Source organism: Aotus nancymaae, unplaced genomic scaffold (genome assembly GCF_030222135.1).
Source record: "Aotus nancymaae isolate 86718 unplaced genomic scaffold, 86718_ANA_hifiasm-v0.15.2.pri h1tg000008l, whole genome shotgun sequence".
Taxonomy (NCBI): domain Eukaryota; kingdom Metazoa; phylum Chordata; class Mammalia; order Primates; family Aotidae; genus Aotus; species Aotus nancymaae.
In genome coordinates this window covers 58,449,031-58,471,021 of record NW_026988419.1, presented here as the reverse complement: position 1 = coordinate 58,471,021, position 21,991 = coordinate 58,449,031, and the positions used below count along the sequence as shown (strand labels likewise).

At 37.1% G+C, this 21,991-nt stretch overlaps 2 protein-coding genes across 7 annotated transcripts in view; one reads left to right on the top strand and one right to left on the bottom strand.

Moving 5' to 3' along the window:
* The window catches only part of FASTKD1 (FAST kinase domains 1), a 41,450-nt gene extending 23,237 nt beyond the window's left edge, over positions 1-18,213 (top strand). For all 4 annotated transcript variants that reach the window (XM_021668996.2, XM_012468570.3, XM_012468571.3 and 1 more), the window contains 7 exons: positions 1,215-1,329; positions 5,592-5,720; positions 7,902-8,030; positions 8,687-8,800; positions 14,687-14,825; positions 15,463-15,577; positions 16,241-18,213. In XM_021668996.2, the coding sequence (XP_021524671.2) occupies positions 1,215-1,329; positions 5,592-5,720; positions 7,902-8,030; positions 8,687-8,800; positions 14,687-14,825; positions 15,463-15,577; positions 16,241-16,336 (837 nt within the window). In that variant the 3' untranslated portion in view covers positions 16,337-18,213. The remainder of the gene's footprint in view (positions 1-1,214; positions 1,330-5,591; positions 5,721-7,901; positions 8,031-8,686; positions 8,801-14,686; positions 14,826-15,462; positions 15,578-16,240) is intronic.
* A 1,796-nt stretch (positions 18,214-20,009) lies between these two features.
* The window catches only part of LOC105728262 (Bardet-Biedl syndrome 5 protein homolog), a 51,350-nt gene continuing 49,368 nt past the window's right edge, over positions 20,010-21,991 (bottom strand). For all 3 annotated transcript variants that reach the window (XM_064373350.1, XM_021668992.2, XM_064373351.1), the window contains one exon: positions 20,010-20,508. In XM_064373350.1, coding sequence (XP_064229420.1) covers positions 20,397-20,508 — 112 coding nt within the window. In that variant the 3' untranslated portion in view covers positions 20,010-20,396. The remainder of the gene's footprint in view (positions 20,509-21,991) is intronic.

Sequence of the window (21,991 nt, the reverse complement as noted above, 5' to 3'; positions counted from 1 at the left end):
AAACCCTAAAGCCACTTTGTTCTTCCAACATTGCAGATTTGGAAAGATCAGCAGTCATCCTTTGGTTCTTTACAATATTAAGATTAGGAATTAATTCTTTGAGGATACTCGTATTAGGATAGTGGCGTATGAATGATTTTCGGTTTTACTTTTTCTTATTTTCTATAATCCTGTGGTATTACTTTTATCATTTTAAAGGAATATATTCAAAAGTGTGAGATAAGCTTGAACACAGAAAGTGATAAGGTATCCATTGGCAACAGTATTCTTAAATTGTCATTGTATCTTCTTGCAGATTTATTTCTGGGACTTACTTGTAAAATGCCTGTTTATGGATTATGTGAGAAGCAGCTTACTTATAAAATCACTATCATAAATATATCAGGGAAAGGCCTTTATTTAAAAGACAATGTTTCTCACAAATGAAAATAAAAAATTTGTCTTACTTGCTTAGTATAGTGCCTGGCAGTCATTAAGTATTGGATGAATGAGTGAAAAATAAAATAAAAAAGCAAATGAAAGAAAAATAAATACTAATGATTATAAATTAAGAAACTTCTTTAACTACATTATGATTATTCTATAAAATGTACTGATTATCATGGAAATTGCTGATACTGTTTCCTATTCAATTTAGTGACTAATGAATTCTGAAACAGAATTAAGTAATTAATTCATTTATTTTAAATTTAAATAAAGACAGGGTCTCACTATGTTGCCCTGACTAGTCGTTTTTTTTTTTTTTAAAGATGGGATTTCACCATGATGACCAGGCTGGTTTTGAACTCCTGACCTCAGGTGAACCACCCATCTCAGCCTCCCAAAGTGCTAGGATTACAGGCGTGAGCCACCACGCCCGGCGCCTGACTAGTTTGAATTCCTGGCCTCAGTGATCCTTCCACCTCAGCCATCCAAAGTTTTGGGATGACAGGCATGAGCCACCACTCCCAACCAGAACAGAATTTTACACCTAACAAAATAAATTTGTAGATTATCTGATTTACTTTTTTTCTTGGTAACACTTTTGGAGTTTTTAATAATTGTTGATGGGGTTAAATAAATTATAGCAGGGTAGAAAAATTAATAAGCAAGTGATAAGTTTATTATTTAACTATAGCAATTGTAGGAAAAGAGTTCTCCTAAAAAATAATTAGGTTAAAATTGTGTCTTATTTTCCTCAAGTTTAGACTGGTTTATTTGTTCTTTTTATACAGATCCATCCTTTTACAATTTTTGCTATTATTCTTCCATTCAGCGTTTTGAATTATGATCCACATCAAAGGGATGAATTTTTAGAAACGTGCATGCAACATCTTAATTCTTACTTAGGTAGGTATATTGTTTGGTAATGCATTGAGTGAATAAGTCAGAGGATACCTATTGCTGCTCAGCTAGGCGTGCCCCTCATTTAAAGGGTATCCATAATAGCCGTGAATTGTCTACCTAAAAAAACTTTTTTTTTTTTTTTTTTGAGACAGAGTCTTGCTCTGTCTCCCAGGCTGGAGTACAGTGGCTCCATCTCAGCTCACTGTAACCTCCATCTCCTGGGTTCAAGCAATTCTCCTGACTCAGTCTCCCAAGTAGCTGGGACCACACACCTGGATAATTTTTTGTGTTTTTAGTACAGACAGGGTTTCATCATGTTGGCCAGGCTGGTCTTGAACTCCTGACCTCAGGTGATTCACCCACCAGGGCCTCCCAAAGTACTGGGATTTCATTCGTGAGCTGCTGCGCCCAGCCATAAAAAAACTTTTGTATCCATTTTAATTTTGAAAAAAGTCAAACTTGTGTAGAGAATTGAACAAAGAACACATATATACTCACTGTGTAGATTCAACAATGTTAACATTTTACCCTTTTTGCCTGATCCGTTTGTTTCTCTGACTCTATTTGTTTCTGAGCCACTTCAAAGTTGCAGGCATTGTGACCCTTAACCCCTAATTACTTTAGCATACATCTCCTAAGAATAAAGACATTATTCTATACCACCACAATACTGTTGGCACACCTAAGAAACTTAATCCTAATCCCCTAATATCTAATACACAGTTCATTTTTCAGTCTCCCTAAGTACTCCCAAAATACCTTTTGGAGTAGTTGTTTTGGATCCAGGATTTACTTACTGTGTTTGGTTGTTATCTCTTCAGTCTCTTATAGTCAGGAATTTCTTTTCCCTTTTTTCTTTTCTTCGCATTGACTTGGTTGTTTGTTTTTTTCTGAACTTTTTGTTATCCAGGTTTTCAAATATACAGAAAAATTGAAACATCAATATAACAAACATCTGTATAATATACTGTAGACCCACAATCGTGATTGAGTATTGATTAACTTTGCCGCATTTGCTCTGTGTATGAGCATAAGCATGTATGCGTATGATGAACCTTCCAGTTGTCAGCTCTGTGTACTTCAGGTTATAAGGACATTCTCCTGTGTAACTGTAATACTGGTATCATTACCATTACCAAAGAAAATTAACAATTACCATCTACTACCTAGCCCATAATCAGATTTTCCCAGTTGTCACTAACTTATCTCTTATAACTTTTTTTAAACAATCAACATTGAGTGGTTATGTCTTTTCCTCCATTTATTTTGCTTGATATTTATTTTTATAAAATGATTGGCCATTTATTATAAATTGTGGCACATTCTGGATTTGTCTGATTGTTTTCCTTTAACTTGCTTCTCCATTTCCTGCATTTGTAGTAAACTAGAAGTTAGGTATAGATGCTTGGTTAGGTTCAGATTAACCACTTGCAGCAAAAATAACTTGTATGTGGTGCTGTGTACCTTATATTTCTATCACATCTGGAAGCACATAATATCTGATTGTTTCTGTAGATTTAGAAAGTAAAAAATGTTTCTTAAGAAACTTAATAGTTGTTTGTGAATTGTTTGAAGAGTTGCTTCTCTTGTGCTGATTATTTTGCATCTCTTAAAAAGGTCTTTTTAAAAAAATTATCCTAAATTTAGAGATGGAGTCTTGCTACATTGCCCAGGCTGGTATCAAACTCCTGGGCTCAAACAGTCCTCCCACCTTGGCCTCCCAAGTACTGGGATTACAAGCATGAGCCACCACACCCGGCCAAAAAAGTCTTTTGGTAAATGTTTCAGTACCAAAAGTAGAATAGAAATAGTCCTTCCTGCTGTTGGCCTTAGCAGAAACAATATATGAGGACAGCAGAGACAGGAAATTACTTTTTCCTTTTCCTTTTTATTTTGGATCCTGAGTTGGGTTTGGAACAGTTTGACCTTCAAGGAGTAGAGCTTTATGAGACTTTTCTTTTCAGACTGATGCTATGTACTTGTCAGTATGATACAGAAGTTTTAGAAGAGAAATGCTCAGTAGTCGTTGCCTTTTCAGTCAACACTTTCCACGTACTTACTATCAGGTATTCGTCTAGGCACTGGAGATACAGGAGAGAGTAAAAATGGATAAACTGCCATCATTGAGTTTACTTTCTGGTAGGGGGAGACTGTCACAAGCAATAAACAAGCCTCTAAGATCATGTGGTAATAAGTACCTTCAAGAACATTAGAGCAGGGTAAAGTGTGTAGGCTGGGGCATCATGGTAAGTGTGAGATGGAGTGCTATTTTGGATAAGGGATTCAGGGACTGCCTCTCTGAGGAGATGTCATTTAACCATGGATTAAATGAAGTAAGGGAGTGATCCATGTCAATAGATAGGGAAGAGAATCCCAGGATGAAAGAAAGGCAAGTGGAAAGGGCCCTCTGATGAGAACATGTTTGGTTTTTTTCAGGAACAGTAGATTCAGTGTGGCAGGAGTGGAGTGAGGGAGACTGACTTGGCAGGAGATAAAGTTGGGGAGACAGCCAGAGACTGATTTCCTCAGATCTTTTTGCTCTGCCTGGAGAGTAAGAATAATTACCCAGTAATCTACCAAGTAGCAGATACTGAGAGCTTCCATATCCAGCATAACATGTTAGGCTCTACATTAGGGATTTATATAGACCTTTAGACCTCTGGTGAAGCTGGTTTGAAATCAGTATAAATATATTAATTGTGTCTGCATCAAGCTAATGGACTTTGCTACATTTTTGTGGGATCTATAGGCCAGATAGCATCTAACCATGTTTGATACTACTGTGTCACAGCCTACAACATGAGGCTGTGATATGTGTATGTATATGTGTATATGAATGTGTTACATGTATGGCATACATTTATACCCCTTTTTAGTAACACAACTATATGTAGAAAGATGAGACTTAGAGTCTGTTCTCCTGGTTGTTGAGTCATGTGTCAACAACCAGAAGGAAATAAAAGTACATCTCTTCCCATATTCTCCAAATAGAGTCTTAGAAATTAGAAATTTTTCTCGCTAAAGAGTATAAGGGAAGAAAGATTGAGAAGTACAGCTTTGAGTTTTTAAAATTTAATCGGAGAATGTTGTAAAAATTCCTAGGGAACTTTGTAAGTACAATTTTAAATAACTAATGGAGTAATAATTTTCTTTGTTTTGAAGTAAAGATGAATTTTGACAGATTGGTTTTGCTCATGGAGATCTTCACTATTAACTTCATTTATGACCTAGTCTTTCTTTATTAAATAAACTCAGCAAAAAATGGAAAAGGAGAGACTTAATGTTGTCCCTTTTGTCCTTAGTAAGAATATTGATGCCAATCAGGCGTTTTAGGTGACCCTTTCCCCCACATTAGAAATGTCCCTTGGATGAGGCAAATCAGGTAAATAGGTGAAGCCTTACACTGTGGGACATCTGCCGTGCTCCTGGGTGACAGGTAAAGGAGGAGGTGCTAGGCAAGACCTAAGCCTCAAACGTGTACACTCTGCTTGAAGATCTGAGATCCCCAGAGAGCAGCATAGTATAATGGTCCAGGTTCCAGAGCTGGACTTTCTGGGTTAAACCTACTCTTCATTTGCCAACTCTGTGATCTTGGGCAAGTCATTTCACCTCTTTGTGCTTCTTAGCGCTTGTTTATAAAGCAGAGATAATTGTTTCTACTGATTATGGAAATAGGATATAAATGAGTTAATATATGTGAAGTGTTTTGAACGGTATGTAACATACTCTGAACACTCTTGTATTATTATCGCCAATACTGAGATCACTTCTTTTTACATACACCACTGTCATTTTTGTTTTGGATTCTTTCTTTTTCCAAGGCTATTATTATTACTATTATTTTTTGAGATGCAGTCTTGCTCTGTCACCAGGCTGGAGTGCAGTGGCGCAATCTCGGCTCACTGCAACCTCCGCCTCCTTTTCCAAGGCTATTTTTAAAACAACTTACTAAAGTGTAATAACAAATGTTCATGTAACTTTAGTATAATAGTGTGAATTTATGCAAATTGAATCACCCAGGGAATCAGTACCGAGATCAAAACACACAATATTATCACAGTACCCTTCTCCTCTTATCTCCTTTTCCAACTTGACCCCCACCCAAAGGTAAGCACTTAACTATTATATTATCCTGACAGTATAGATTAGTTTTGTCAAGGCCATGTATCATTTTTTTTTTAAACCTGGCCTTGCCTGAATAAATTGTAAGTTTATATATAAGTGAGGCAACTATACCTTTAAAAAGAATCTTGATTTTCTTTTAGGTATATTCGATCCCCATATATTAGTGCTTCTTGGTTTCTCTTTGGCGACACTTGAATATTTTCCAGAAGATCTGCTAAAGGCAATTTTTAACATCAAATTCTTAGCTAGATTGGATTCTCAACTTGAAGGTATGTATCTACCTTTTATTTCATTATCCGTTGTACTTTATATCCAAGTATCAGGTCTACCTATACTGAAGACTTTAAATGTTAATAACTTTTTTCTGTTTCTAATAGTATGCATGCTTACTGTAGAAATTTGGAAAACACAGGTATAACATAGAAAATAAAAAGATACCCATCTTAGTAACAAGTAAAACTACCACTTTTAATGTTTTGGAGTATTTCTTTTCTGTCTTTCTCCTTCTCTTGTGTGAATGTTTATATATCTGTGTTTTTTTGTTTTGTTTTGAGACAAGGTCACACTCTGTTGTCCAGGCTGGAGTGCAGTGGTGCAGTCATAGCTCACTGAAGCCTAGGACTCCAGGATCAAGTGATCCTCCCCCTTCAGCCTCCTGAGTAGCTGAGACCATCAGGCATGTGTCACCATGCCCAGCTAATTTTTTTTTTTTGTTAAGAGATGGGATCTCACTGTATTGCCCAGGCTGGTCTCAAACTCTTGAGTTCAGGTGATTCTCCCTCTTCAGCCTCCCAGATGCTGAAACTATAGGTATGAGCCCCTACACCCAGCCTGTATTTAATTTTAATTTGTTAAATTTTTTATTTTTATTTTTATTTATTTATTTATTTTTTCTTTGAGTTGGAGTTTCATTCTTGTTACCCAGGCTGGAGTGCAATGGCGCGATCTCGGCTCACTGCAACCTCCACCTCCCGGGTTCAAGCAATTCTCCTACCTCAGCCTCCCAAGTAGCTGGGACTACAGGTGCACGCCACCATGCCCAGCTGATTTTTTTGTATTTTTAGTAGAGACGGGGTTTCACGATGTTGACCAGGATGGTCTCGATCTCTTGACCTCATGATCCACCCGCTTCGGCCTCCCAAAGTGCTGGGATTATAGGCATGAGCCACTGCGCTCAGCCTATTTTTATTTTTTGAGACAGAGTCTTGCTATGTTGCCCAGACTAGTCTCTACCCGCTGGCCTCAAGCAGTCCTCCTGCCTCAGCCACCCAAAGTGTTGGGATTACAGGCATGAGCCATCTTTCTTTTCCTTTCTTTTTTTTTTTTTTTTTTTTGAGACAGAGTCTTTCTATGTTGCCCAGCCTGAAGTGCAGTGGCACAATCTTGACTTACTACAACCTCTGGCTTCCCAGTTCAAGTGATTGATTCTCCTGTTTTAGCCTCTCTAGTAGCTGGGATTACAAGCATACACCACCACACCCGGCTAATTTTTGTATTTTTAGTAGAGACGAGGTTTCACCATGTTGGCCAGATTGGTCTTGAACTCCCGACCTCAAGTGATCCATCCACCTCGGCCTCCCAAAGTGCTGAGATTACAGGCGAGAGGCCCCACATCTGGCCCCTATATGAATTTAAAACAAAATTTGGATTATTTATACATTCACTTTTTTTTTTTTGAGATGGAGTCTCACTCTGTCACCCAGGCTGGAGTGCAATGGCGCAGTCTTGGCTCACTGCAACTTCTACCTCCTGGGTTGAGGTGATTCTTCTGCCTCAGCCTCCTGAGTATCTGGGACTACAGGCTTATGCCACCACACCTGGCTAATTTTTGTATTTTTAGTAGAGACAGGGTTTCACTATGTTGGCCAGGCTGGTCTCAAACTCCTGACCTCATGATCTGCCCACCTTGGCCTCCCAATGTGCTGGAATTACAGGCATGAGCCACCACGCCGGCTATATATCACTTTTGTATGCTGCCTTTTTCCATCTGACTATATTTTGAACAATTTTTTAATGTTATTAAATATTTTTTGATGTCATGATTTTTATTGGCTACATCATATCCCATTACATGGATATAATAAAATTTGTCATCTTACAGATTGTTTCCAATTCCTCATTATTGTAAGTAATGAATTGTTATACATGAATCATTGTTTCCTTAGGATAAAAACCTAAGTGTGGACTATTAGGTGAATGAGAATTCTTGGGAGTATTTTTTAAATGTGTTTTTAACATTCATGATTAATGAGAACAGTGCACGAGTTGGTCCTAATCATGCCACTGAATGTAATAATTTAAAAATATAAAGCATATATATGTAAATGAAGTGTTTTTATAGTATTAGAATAAAAGAATCTACCAGTAGTGGGGATAAATGAATGTGAAAAAAATGGGTTGTCGTTCTAGGTCTCAGCTGTCAAAATTCATTAATATTTTATTAATTTCAGTTTTACCTTCATCTCTAAGTATAAGAGTCCAGTTTCGTCTTATGGAGTTAAATAGATCAGTCTGCTTGGAATGCCCTGAGTTTCAGATTCCATGGTTTCATGACCGCTTCTGCCAACAATATAATAAAGGTTTGAGTTTTCTTTTAGTTTAGATAGCAAAATTTAATTCTAAAGTAAATTATTAGGTAGTACATTGTTAATCTTGTTATACCTAAACATGACACAAGATATCCCGAGAGTATCATGACATGTTTAATATTTTATGTGAGATATTGTAGGTGGAACATTATAAGAATTTCTTAATATTTGGAACATAACGCTCTTTTAGTTGAGAGCAAAGAACTTGAATTTAGTGTCATTCCGTAAGATATTACATTGAAGCTGTTATTAGAAATATTAATCTTTATTTTTCAGTTTGTAGAATTGGGATGATTTTCATTAAAAAACTGAATAAGGCTGGGTGCTGTGGCTCATGCCTGTAATCTCAGCACTTTGGGAGGCAGATGTGGGCAGATCACCTGAGGTCAGGAGTTAGAGACCAGCCTGGCCAACATGGTGAAAACCCATCTCTACTAAAGAGATATAAAAATTAGCTGAGCATGGTGGTGGGTGCCTTTAGTCTCATCTACTTGGGAGGCTGAGGCAGGAGAATTACTTGAACCTGGGTGGCGGAGGTTGTGGTGAGCTGAGATCGTGCCATTGCACTCCAGCATGGGCAACAAGAGTGAGACTCCGTCTCAAAAAAAAAAAGATTAAGTAGACTAATTATTTTTATTTTTATAAAGGTATTGGTGTCATGAATAGAGCACAACAGCAGATTTATGAAATGTTAGCAGAGGTACTAGGAGGAATCAATTGTGTAAAAGCCTCAGTTCTTACGCCTTATTACCACACAGTAGGTAAGTTATTGGTAGGTTATTAGTTACTTTCAGAAAATCAAACTAATTTGAATAGAATCATCTTATCAGTTGGAATTTTTGTTTTTGTTTTTCGGTTGGAATTTTTAAAAGTTGTTTTGGCTGGGTGTGGTGGCTCACGCCTATAATCCCAGCATTTTGGGAGGCCGAGCTAGGCGGATCATGAGGTTAAGAGATTGAGACCATCTTGGCCAATATGTTGAAACCCTGTCTCTACTAAAAATACAGAAATTAACTGGGCATGGGGCACGCACGGTAGTCCCAGCTACTCGGGAGGCTGAGGCAGGAGAATCACTTGAACCCAGGAGGCAGGGGAAAGGTTGCAGTGAGCCAAGATCATGCCTTTGCACTCCAGCCTGGTGACAAAGTGAGAGTTTGTCTCAAAAAAAAAGTCGTTTTGAGTTTTTTCAAGTTGTTATTATTGAAAATTTCCAAACAGTAGAAAGAACAATAGAATAAATCCTCAAGTTCCTGTGGCCCAGTGTTGATAACCAGGAGCATTTTGATGTTCTTGAGGAAAAAAAAAAAATTTAAGGTTAGTCCTCTACCAATTCTAAGTAAAACCCAGATTCAGATTCACTGAACATTTCCAGATCTTCAAAAGATTCTGTCCTCTCCATTCAGTGTGTGAAAATAAGAGAAATGACTTTTTATCTCTATTTCATTGTTTTAAGTTCATCTGAAAAGCTACTGTGCTTGATGCTAACCTGATTAATCTTGTTTCTTAACTGGTCTAGTTGTAGAAGGCATTATGATTAGATTATGGATCATATAAAGCTAGTGGACTGGCTTATGCTGATGGCAATATAAAATTTTCAAAGATGTTAATACATTCAAGTGGTGATCTTAAATGAAAAAGATAAAATTTTTAGATAATTAACATAAACTTTCTACATTTAGGTTTAGAAAACCTCTGCATATATATAGGCTATTTAAAGGGATTATAAACTTGTTATAAACTAACAATGTAAATGGTAGCCAAAAATCAAATACTATTTAAACCATATTGTTAATAATAACAAAAAAGTTGGTAATCCCATTGTATTCTATTTTTCAGACATCTTAATATTGTGTGTGTGTGTGTGTGTGTGTGTGTGTGTGTGTGTATTTGCATTTTATCCTTTTTAAGAGATAGTGGCAAGTAGGGTCTAGAAACAAAGGAGGACAGATAGTGAAGGATCTTGTCTAATCAAGTCTTAGAAAGAACTAGAGAGGACTAGGATTGGATGGATTTCTATCCTTGAGCAAGTTCTTTTGAACCTTATTAGGATTTTCATCAGTGAAATGGAGATAATAATGCCTACTTCATAGGATTAACTGAGATATTGCATGTAAAGCCTTTAACACTACCCTTGGAACATAGTAATTGCTCAATAAATTTATTTTTATTTTTATTTTTTTATAGAGACAGGGTCTCACTATATTGCCCAGGCTGGTCTCAAACTCTTGGGCTTGAATGATCCTCCTGCCTCAGCTCAGCCTCCCAAAGTGTTGGGATTACAGGTGTGAGGCACTGTGCCCAGCCCAATAAATCTTATTTGAGAATGAAAAAAGGATGCTTATTCTGAAAAATAGAAGTCTTATGGGGACCATAACATTTTAAAACGTTTGAAGGATTGTTAAGTAGAAGAACTAGATATCTCTATCTCAGGGATGAAAAAATGGTAAAAATGAAAGGAAGCAGATTTTAACTTGGTATAAGGAGAATTATTGGCTGCTTTCTGAAGAAGTAATGTTGAAGCAGAGGCTGAATATTCAGATGATACATGTGTATGATTTCTGCACAGGGCAGGAAGGTGAACTAGATAATCACTAATACTTTCAACTTGTGCTACAAAACACATACTTTCCTTTATTTGATTTTATATTAATCAGGATTGAATTGGGTATAACAAAAATCCATAAATATGTGCATGATTATGGCTCATGCACATAATCTTAGCTCTTTGGAAGGCTGAGGTGGAAGGATGGCTTGAGCTCAGGAGTTTGAGACTAGCCTGGGCAACATAGTGAGACCCTGTCTCTAAATAAATAAATAAATAAAATTAGTGGGCATGGTGGCAACATAGTGAGACCCTGTCTCTAAATAAATAAATAAATAAATAAAAATTAGCAGGCAAGGTGGTATGCCTGTGTAGTCCCATTGGGAGGCTGAGGTGGGAGAATGTCTTGAGCCCAGGAGTTTGAGGCCACAGTGAGTTACAATCATGCTACTGCACTCTAGCCTGAGTAACAGAGCAAGACTTTGTCTCTAAAACAAAAACAAAGACAACAAACATTGAAGCTGGGCATGGTAGCACAAGTCTGTAATTCTAGCTACTTGGAGAGACAGAGGTAAGAGGATCACTTGAGCCCAGAAGTTTGAGTCCAGCCTGGGCAATATATTGAGACCACATCTCTTTTTAAAATGTTTCTTTTTTTCTTCAGAACCATATGAACATAACCCCATCTCTTAAAAAAAAAAATTACATGAGACATGCATAGCATAGAAAAACCAGAAAAGGAAGATAACAAAAAAGAAAAATCACCCATTGATATAGCCACTGTTTGCTTTTGGTGTCTGTTTTCCTCACTTTTTAAAAAAAAGACAAAAATGTTTTTCTTCTGTAGTGTTTGCGTCTTAGTCCTTTCCTGCTGCTACAATAAAATACCTGAGACTGGTTAATTTATAAACAACAGAAATTCATTTTTCACAGTTCTGGAGGTTAGGAAGTCTAAGCTCGAGTTATCAACAGGTTTGGTATCTGGTGAGGACCTGATCTCTGCTTTCAAGATGGCACTTTGAATGCTGTGTCCTCCCATGGTAGAAGAGATAGGAAGGCAAAAACGGTGCTCTTTTATAGGGTCACTAATCTCATTAAAGAGGGCTTTGCCCTCATGACTTAATCACCTCCTAAAGGTTCTGCCTTTTTTTTTTTTTTTTGAGAAAGCATCTTGTTCTGTCACCTAGGTTGGAGTACAGTACAGAAGTGCAGTCCAGGAGTGCAATGGCATGATCATGGTTCGTTGCAACCTCTGCCTCCAGAGCTCAAGTGATTCTCCCACCTCAGCCTCCTAAATAGCTGGGTCTACAGGCGCACACCACCACACCACGCTAATTTTTGTATTTTTTGTAGAGATGGGGTTTCACCATGTTGCACAGGCTGATCTTAAATTCCTGAGCTCAAGCAGTCTTCCCACCTCTGCCTTCCAAAGTGCTAGGATAACAGGCATTAGCTACCATGTCTGGCCTAAGGTCCCACTATTATTATTAATACATTGATGATTAAGTTTCAACATATGAACTTTAGGGACATATTCAGATCATAGCAGTTTATAACTTTATATGTTGTGAATATTTTTCTATGCCAACAGATATGCTTATACATCTTTTTTAGTTACTGCATATTTCATTGAGTATGCTATGATTTAATCAATCTATAAGATTTTTTTTGCTGTTATGTCCATCTGTCAAACAATGCTGCAATTTCATATAACAATAATAGAGATATCTTGACATATTGCTTATTATGTGTTAGACACCATTTTAAGTGCTTTATAAGTACTTGTATGTGTGTGTGTGTGTATAGTAAACTTATATCCCTATGAGGTATATAAATTATTTACACATGAGGAGACTGAAACCCACAAACATTATTGATTGCCCAAGGTTGCATACCTGGCAAATGACAGAGCCAGGATTTGACCTTGGCATTCTGGCTCTAGAATTCATTCTCTTAATGAGAAAGCTATATATTTCATGTTTCATAATTAATTTAAAGATGGTTCAGTGCCTGAGTTTTTCACCTGATTTCCATCTCATTCTTTTCAAATCATAGACACTGTATCATTTCAGGATGTATATCTAAGGATGAGAATGACTTTAAAAACATAACAACAATATCTTTATCATCCTATAACAATTAATAATTTTTTAACATCTTTTAAGAAATGTAGAGAGGTATGGGAATTTTAAGTAGAGAGGGGAAATTTTAGATAAAATTTAACATTTTATGGAAATGTTAGATTTGGCATACTATAATGAACTCAGTGATCAAGGATTGAAGGCAGTGGAATTATGGGAAATTTAACATAAATAGAGAGATATGGGACATTTTAAATAAAATTTAACATTTTATCAAAATGTTAGATTTGGCATACTATAATGAACTCAATGAAGCATCAAAGGTAGTAGAATCTGTTCCTCATACATCTCGTTCACTCCACACTTATACCTTTGCTTTTCCTGTTTTAAGTGTCTTTTATGTTTATTTTACAATTTATTTGTTCAAATTGGGATCTTAACATTCTACTTGGTTGGTTTGCAGTTTCTGGTTCAACTTTTTCTTTTCTACTTCTCCTTTTTTAACTTAAAATTTATTTGAGAATAAGGTTTTTTTTTCACATTTTGAACTTTTCTAATTGCAACCCTGTGATAATATTTAATATGACATCTAACAGTTTTAAATGTTTTTTACTGGAAACCTCGGTTTGCTGTAAACCATTAGTGATATCTAGAGACTTGATTAGATTTTAGTAATTTTTTTTTTAAGGTTTTTCTTTTTGGCCAGAAACTTCATAAGTGGCTTGTACTTCTTATTGCATTCTATCGGGAGGCACACAATGCTGGTTGTCTTTGTCTTTTTCTTTTCTTTTCTTTTTTTTTTTTTTTTTTGAGATAGAGTCTGGCTGTGTTGCCTAGGCTGAGGTGCTGTGGCACAAGCATGGCTCACTGCAGCCTCGACCTCCTAGGTTCAAGGGATCCTCCCACCTCAGCCTCCTCAGCCTGAGTAGCTGCCAGTACACCTGGCTTATTTTTAAAATTTTTTTGTAGAGATTGGGTTTTGCCATGTTGCCCAGGCTGGTTTGGAACTCCTGCGCTCAAGCAATCTGCCTGCGTTGGCCTCCCAAAGTACTGGGATTACAAGTGTGAGCCACCGTGCCTGGCCTGTTTATCTTTTATATATTAGGACTCATTCGTGGGTTTGTATGTTGTCAGCTGATTCATTCAACAGAAAGTTCCCCTGTCCGCTTTTCACCTGCTGATTTTAGCAGTTATTAATGATCACTCATTGCCTAAATCCATCATTCAGAGGGGTGGTAAAGTAGTGATATTCTACATCTATCATGCCTTCTACATTTATTAGCCGGAATTTGTCTCAAAAGAGCTTTCCCATATCAACTGTTTAGTTACCCTTATATGCAATTCATGTAGGAGAGACAGGATAAATGCTTGGATCTTTTTGTTTATTAATTTTCAGATGAGTTGGTTTAGCTTCCTCCAGATATAACCAAGAGACTTAAGGAGATTAAAACTCTTTTTTTATTTTGAGACAGAGTTTCATTCTGTTGCCAGGCTGGAGTGCAGTGGCATGATCTTGGCTCACTGCAACCTCCGACTCCCTGGTTCAAGCGATTCTCCTGCCTCAGCCTCCCAAGTAGCTGGAACTACAGGCACGCACCACCACGCCCAGCTAATTTTTGTAGTTTTAGTAGAGATGGGGTTTCACCGTGTTGGCCAGGATGGTCTTGATCTCCTGACCTTGTGATCCGCCCGCCTCGACCTCCCAAAGTGCTGGGATTACAGGCATGAGCCACCGTGCCCAGTGAGATTAAAACTCTTTAATGCGATTTGGCCTAGCCCAGTACTAAATGTAGCCCAGTACCTAATATTATTTGTAATTTTTCTGGTTGATTTTTTTATTGATTGATTTCCAAAGAGAGGTGCCATTGAACTAGATCTTATAAAATAACTTGAATAATTTGAGAGGTTCATCATTCTTTTGTGTGTATGTGTATAAATATATGCATATACATTTCAGTATATCTTAAACTTTTATCTGTAAACTTTTACCTAATTCATACTGCTAGTTTCTATGCTTCCTTAAGATTTTGAGTGTGCCTTGGATAAAAAAAAAAAACCTCTTCCTTATGGAAGCCATAATATAACATTGGGACAACGACCAGAAATGCCCTGGGAATCAAATACCGAAATAGTTGGATCAAGGCTGCCACCAGGAGCTGAAAGGTAATTTGTTTCTTAGATGTTATTAATATCTAAATGTTAAATTTGGCATACTATACTGAAGTCAGTGATCAAGGATTGAAGGTAGTAGAATCTGTTCTTCCTATGTCATGCATTCCACCTTTGTAACTTTGCTTTTCCTGTCCCTTTGCTTTAATGGTCTCCCTTCTTCTGTCCAAAGCCTAGCAATCTCCCTATAGTGCTAGAAGAATTGTCCTCAACTAGAAGTAAAATAGTATCTTCTTTTGTGCTCCCCTACTTCTCTACTTTTCCCGTAGCACTTAGCCACTTCCTACACTGCATTATAGTAACTTAATATACATCATGTGTTCTCTGTTAGACTATAAGCTGTGTCACTTCATCTTTGTACCCCTCACAGTGGCTTACATATAATAGGCATGTGTAAATATATATTGGACAAAAAAATGGATGAAAGCAGACAGATATTTACAATAATTTTGTGTAACTTAATAGGTTTGTCATCAGTTATTAATTTCTTAGCAGAAATGTAACTTGGTATACTCATTTATATTCATTGGCTTTTGTTAGTTTATAAAGATGCAATATTGCTCCTGAAAAGCTTGTAATTATTCAGTTTCTTATATTGATTTTGGAAGTAAATATTTTTTGTCTTACGTAGGATTGCTTTGGAATTTTTGGATTCGAAATCATTTTGTAGAAATATTCCTCACATAAAAGGAAAATCTGCTATGAAAAAACGACATTTGGAAATTTTGGGCTATCGTGTAATTCAGGTATGAAATACTCATGTAATTCAGCCTCTAAAAAGCCCAGAGACACTAGCTGTACATGTGCTTTCTTTTAATGTGTAAGTTCCAGAATTATCTTTTAAAATATATATTTTTTTAATGTATCCCTCAAACAGGCCAGGTGCAGTAGCTCATGCCTGTGGCTACTTGGGTGGTTGAGGTGGGAGGATTGCTTGATCCCAGGAGATTGAGGCTGCAGTAAGCCATGATCATCATCCCACTGCTCTCCAGTGTGGGTGACAGAGCAAGAGTCTGTCTCATAAAAATAAATAAATATAAGTTGTCATTTATTTTTTTGTCTTTAGACTATATCTTATGATTTCTATACCTTGGAAAGGAGAGAGGCACTGTAAAAATGGGTAGAATTATCAGAGGAAACAACTAGTGTATGAATATAGAAGACTATGTAGGAAAAAATGTCCATCATTGATATTGTAGGAAATGGAGGATGAAAGGAGCAGAAAAAAAGTCTTCCAGGCAAGGTCAGAAGGACCCACTTGGCTTCCAATAAAGGTTCACAGACTATCCTTATGTAAACTAATTTCACAGGATTCCTACAGCTTTGATCAGTAGTACTTACATGTCTTCCTCAGTGTTTTTTGTTATTGCTTTAAAACTTTCATTCAAATTACATTACTTATTTTACAGATTTCTCAGTTTGAATGGAACTCTATGGCACTGTCAACAAAGGATGCTAGGATGGACTACCTGAGAGAACGTATATTTGGAGAAGTGAAATCATGATTGTAGTTACTTAAAATTAATGTTATCATGTGTCACATTTGGACTTATTTTAATTAAGTGGCCTGACTTAATATAAAATAAGAGGTACAAATATCCTAAGGTGAGAGCCTGCCTGGCATGTTTGAGAATAACAAAGGATCCAGTGTGGCTGAAGCAGAACAAGTGGGGAGTGGGGTGGGAGTATATAAGAGAAAAGGAAAGAGATAACAGAGTCAAATACAACCTCTTGGCTACTTGGAGTGAGATGAGAAGCCATTGGAGGGATTCAAGCAAGGAATGATATGAACTCACATTTTAACTGCATTACTTTGGCTACCTTGTTGAGATAAGAAAAGACTATGATGAGGCAAATGTGTAAGCAAGAAAACCCTCTATGAGGTCATTGCAATAATCCAGGCAAGAAATGAATGGTGGCTTGGAGAGAGTGGTAGCAGTGGAGGTAATGAGTAGTAGTCAGATTTTTGGATGTATTTTGAAGATAAAGGCAACAGAATTTGCTCACTGAGTGGATATGAGGTATGAGAGAAATAGGAGTCAAGGATAATTCTAAGTTTTTGTCCTAAGCAACTAAAAGGATGTCATTAGCATTAACTGAGATGGGGATAGTCTACAGGACGAGCAAGATGGGGCAGGTGGTGGGGTTGATCACGGGTTTGTTTTAGATATGTTGAGTTTGTGATGTCTTTTAAACATCTAAGTGGATATACCAAATAGAGAATTCAGTAAATGAGCTTGGAGGTCAGGGAAGAGATCCAGGCCCCAGATACAATGTATAAGTTGTCAGCAGTATTCAATGCCCTGAGATGAAATCACTTAAAATAAAATTAAGTAGATGAAATCACTTAAAATGAGATAAGAGTGTGAATGGAGGAGAGGGCCGAGGACTGAGTTCTCAGGTGTTCCAACATTAAAAGATTAATAGGAAGAAGAGGAATCAGGAAAGGAGACTGAGCAGGGATGGCCAATGAGATAGGAGGAAAGAAGGTAGTAATCCTTCCTAGAAGCCAAGTGAGTAAAGCATTTCAGGGAGGTGAGTAGTTGTATCAGATGCTGCTGATAGGTCAGGTAAGATGAGAAATGGGAAATGGCTATTAAATTTAGCAACATGGAAATCATTAGTACTTTGAAAAGAGTCATTTCGAAGTGGCACATGTGAAAGCCTGACTAGTTCAAGAGAAAATGGGAGGATATACGTTTTCTCCTAAATGGAAGCAAAGAAATGGGGTCGTAGGTGAGTGGACCAATCTTGACCTGGTCTGAGCCTACACATGTTGAGGGAATAATGGTATTTTCCCTGTCTTACAACACATTAATTAAATAAAATGGTTACTGAGGGCTTACTATGTGATATAATCCCCAACCCTTCCTCTAAGAGTGATGGTTTTGTGCTCAGCAGGCCACAGCCTAACTACCCTCACTGAGGCCACCTGGTGATGGTGGCGGTAATTGGCCATCTGAAACGTGGCTATCTTCTGACCTTATGACGCTCTCACTTCAATCATAAGCATAGCTTTAAAATATGTGTCTTGCATGTAATTTGCTTCACTGATATTTGGCTTAGACTTAGTTGAAGTACATGTTTAAAATATCCAATGACTTTGCATGATTTGAACTCCAATACTTAATGATTTTGTGGAATATTAACTTCACAAAACGTTTTGTGAAAAACAATCAGAAGAGTAAGTGAAAGATGTCTCATTGTCTCTTCCTCTTTCTAAATTTCCTCATATTGATTTATATTAGTGGAAATGCTAAATTCAGAGTGTTTAATTTCCATGATTGTGTTCTATTTCTCAAGCAAATGATGACAAGAACTAAACCCTTGGTTAGGTTAAAATATTATATTATGCAATTTTAGAATAAAATGATTAGGCTGATGAGGGTTATAAAAGGTTTCCTTTGGATATAAGTGAAAATTTAGTCATTATATACTTGAGGAACATGGAACTCCTGATTGAAAATAACCCTGGTATACTTTCACTGGTTGTTACATATGATCTAACTTTTCACCTGTCACATCTCTTACTCTCTCTAGGCAGCAGTCCCCAAGCTTTTTGGCATCAGGGATCATTTTTGTGGAAGACAGTTTTTCCATGGACAGAGTGAGGGGATGGTATTGTTTCAATATAAAACCTCAAATCAGGCATTAGTGAGATTCTTATAAGGAGCTCACAACTTAGGTCGCTTATGTGTACAGTTCACAATGAGGGTTTGTGCCCCTATGAGAATCTAATGTAGCTGCTGATCTGACAGGAGGTGGAGCACAGGTGGTAATGCTAGCTTGCCTGCCCACTGCTTGCCTCTTGCTGTGTGGGCCAGTTGGGAACTCTGCTCCAGGCTATCTGATGCAAATAGTTTTCTTTATATAGATACTATTATATTTTTGATTGATGATATTTCTATCTAAATAAGTTAGCTTGTTATAAACTAAAGCATTTTTTTATTGAGATACAATTCCCATATTATAAAATTCACCCTTTAAAAGTATATAATTCAGTGGCTTTTAGTATATTTGTGTAACCATCACCCATATCTGATTCCAGAACATCATCATCCTCAAAAGAAACCCTGCAAGAAGCATTATTTTTACAACTTATTTTTACATCTATGTAGATTGGCATTCTCTCCCCAAAAGTAGCATCAATCCTGATTTTATAGTAAGAGATTCTTACAATTTTATCACCCAGATGTGTACTTCTGGATACCATAATCCCTGTGGCCCCTCTTCCTGCAGCCTTTTTGAGTCTAAAAGTGTCCCTTTTGCTTCCTAACAGTTATTTGTTGAAGAACCTGTAGGGTTTTCCACTTTGGGAATTTCTTGATTCTGTATTCATGCTATAATTAAGAAAAGTATTTTTCAATATAGAAGAGGAGTAATCAGGATTCTACTTTAAATATCCAAAATAAAACTTGTTTCCGTTAAATATATTTCTGTATTTATGATAGAGAAAAAATGGTGTATGGATACTTAGGTCTGTTCTTTATGCAGCTCCTTGACAAATAATCATGAATGTTCCAAATCAGTCCCAAGTCAGGTTTTTCAGAAAATAACGTGTAAGGATAGAAGTCAAATATATGTCTATGAAAGCTATGTGAGACCCATAAGTTGGTGTGTGGCTAAAAGTGATGATTAATTTATGAATTGCAGAGTTGAATGTGATGGTTATGAGCAGACTGAGGAGTCAACTTACTATATGCACTAAGAAGAAACAGTGAATGGAGGACATCACATCCCAGAAAATGAAGTAATACAGTCACCTTCCTTGCAGTCAGAAATTTAGCAAATAGCCCTTTCACAGAGTAGCCAAAATTTAAATCAGTGAATACACATCCTCCTCCACATCTCCCACTGACCCCAACTTCTGCCCCAGCATTAAAGAATCAATCCACTTCCTAAGGGTGCTCTCTTACCCTCCTGCCACAGATGCTGTAGTTATTGGCTTGAAGACTGATTTACTGGTTTTAATAAAAATTTGGTTTGGAAACCACAAATAATGTGCCAGTGTTGCAAAAAAGCAACAAAAAAAGGAGAAAAATGGCCATTTGAATTTGACTATTTTTACTTAGAAGAGACTTTTCCCCATCCATTTATTACATTTCTGAAGTCTTCTTACGGCATGTAATTTTTAGTAAAATGCACAGGATTCCTGTCATTTTGAAGCATGAGGAGAGGTTTTTGATATCTTAAACATTTTTTTAATGTAGATGCACATATTCTCCACTTCCAATTGTAACAGAAGAGTAGTGTAAAGATACGCTAACAATGCAAATGAAATGATTAGCAAATAACTCAAATTTAGGAGGCTTCTTTACAATCCATTGAGTGAAACATTCACAAAATAATTTGTTCAACTGAATATTTAATTTCTTATTAGAAAATGGTTTTAAGTTCTGAACATTACATTGAAGAGTCAGTGACTAAGGTTTTGTTACCTACTGCTCATCTCTAAGACAATTTTCTGAAAAATTTCTACATGATTATCTGTACAAGCTTTTAAAAAACAAATTAAAGCCCCATTCACCAAACAAACTACCTCCCCATTATGTTTTGTCACCTTGTTCATAGTTTAGACAGTTTGAAGAGATTTAAACGTGTTGCTAGGCAACTAGCTCCTGAAGCATAGCGTATTTCCTTCAACATCCCAGCCCATTCTTTTTTATCATCTTCATACCTGATAGAGGAAAAAAAAGTAATCAATAAGCAGCTTTAGTTCTATAAGTTTCCCTGTGTTTGGTATACAAATGTGGATCTTTGAAAAAACCCTAGTGGCTCTTACTCAGAGGAAGATGCACCTGCCTGGTAGAACAGCACTTGAATATCTCCCAAATAAATATGCAGTCTGAATGAGCATGTATCTGAAAATACTACTGCTACAGTATTTAATCTGGATGCCTAGGCAGTTCAGCCTTCTCTCTCTTTTTTTAAAATAATATTTAATGTTTTTAGTAGAGACGGGGTTTCACCATGTTGACCAGGATGGTCTCAGTCTCTTGACCTTGTGATCCACCTGCCTTGGCCTCCCAAAGTGCTGGGATTCAGGCATGAGCCACTGCGTCCACTCAGTTCAGCCTCCTCTGGGAATTAAAGACTGCACAGAGAAGAGGAATAAATAGCTAAGCAGTTAAACATTCTTCACCTTTGAACTGATGGAAGATGGCTGGTCTCTTTGAGTCAAGGTAAGGAGACTCTTGCTTAAGAGAAAAACTGAGGGAGAGCAGACTATCGGTAGCCTTAGTTATGCCTTCAGTTGTTCCTATACACTAGTGTCTAGCATGGCACCTGATACACAGCAGTCACTTAATGAAAATTTGTTCCCCTTCCCCTTTATTGTTCTGTTTGAGGACAGCTCTTAGACTTTGCACTTGACTTTGGTAAGGACTGGTCTTCATCTCTGAATATTCAAGGTTATAAAGATATAGACAACTTGAATTCCCTTGTACCATGTGTGCCGAACATGTCTGCTCTGCCTGGTGCCAGGAATGTTTTCTCTGTGTGGGAAGCTTCTAAATGCTGCCTTCTCTCTGAAACCTTTCTCACCTTCCTCAAGCACAGTTGGTTGCTTTCTCTTCATTTCTCATATCATCCTTTATATGGTATTATAGCAATTATCACTCCATTTTAATTTTCCCCCCATGTCAATGTCCTCAAGCCCCGAAGGCATCTGAGGACAAATAATATATTTATCCACCTTAATATCTCTCCACAAGTTGTGAAGACTTGGCACAAGACTTACCCCAAATCATCTTGGCATGGTGGCTCATGCCTGTAATCCCAGCACTTTGGGAGGCCAAGGCAGGCAGATCACCTAAGGTCAGGAGTTCAAGACCTTGGCCTGGCCAATATGGCAAAACCCCATCTCTAATAAAAATATAAAAATTAGCTGGGTGTGGTGGTATGTGCCTATAATCCCAGCTACTCCAGAGGCTGAGGCAGGAGAATTGCTTGAAACCGGGAGGCAGAGGTTGTAGTGAGCCAAGATTGCACCACTGCACTCCAGCCTGAGTGACAGACCAAGACTCCATTAAAAAAACAAAAAGATTTATCCAAATCATTCTGTGATGAATGAAGGATATTTAAAATAATTATTAAAATTAGCTTGTACCTACATACAATATTCACTGATTTAATTTCATCAGTGTTCCAAATTCTCAACA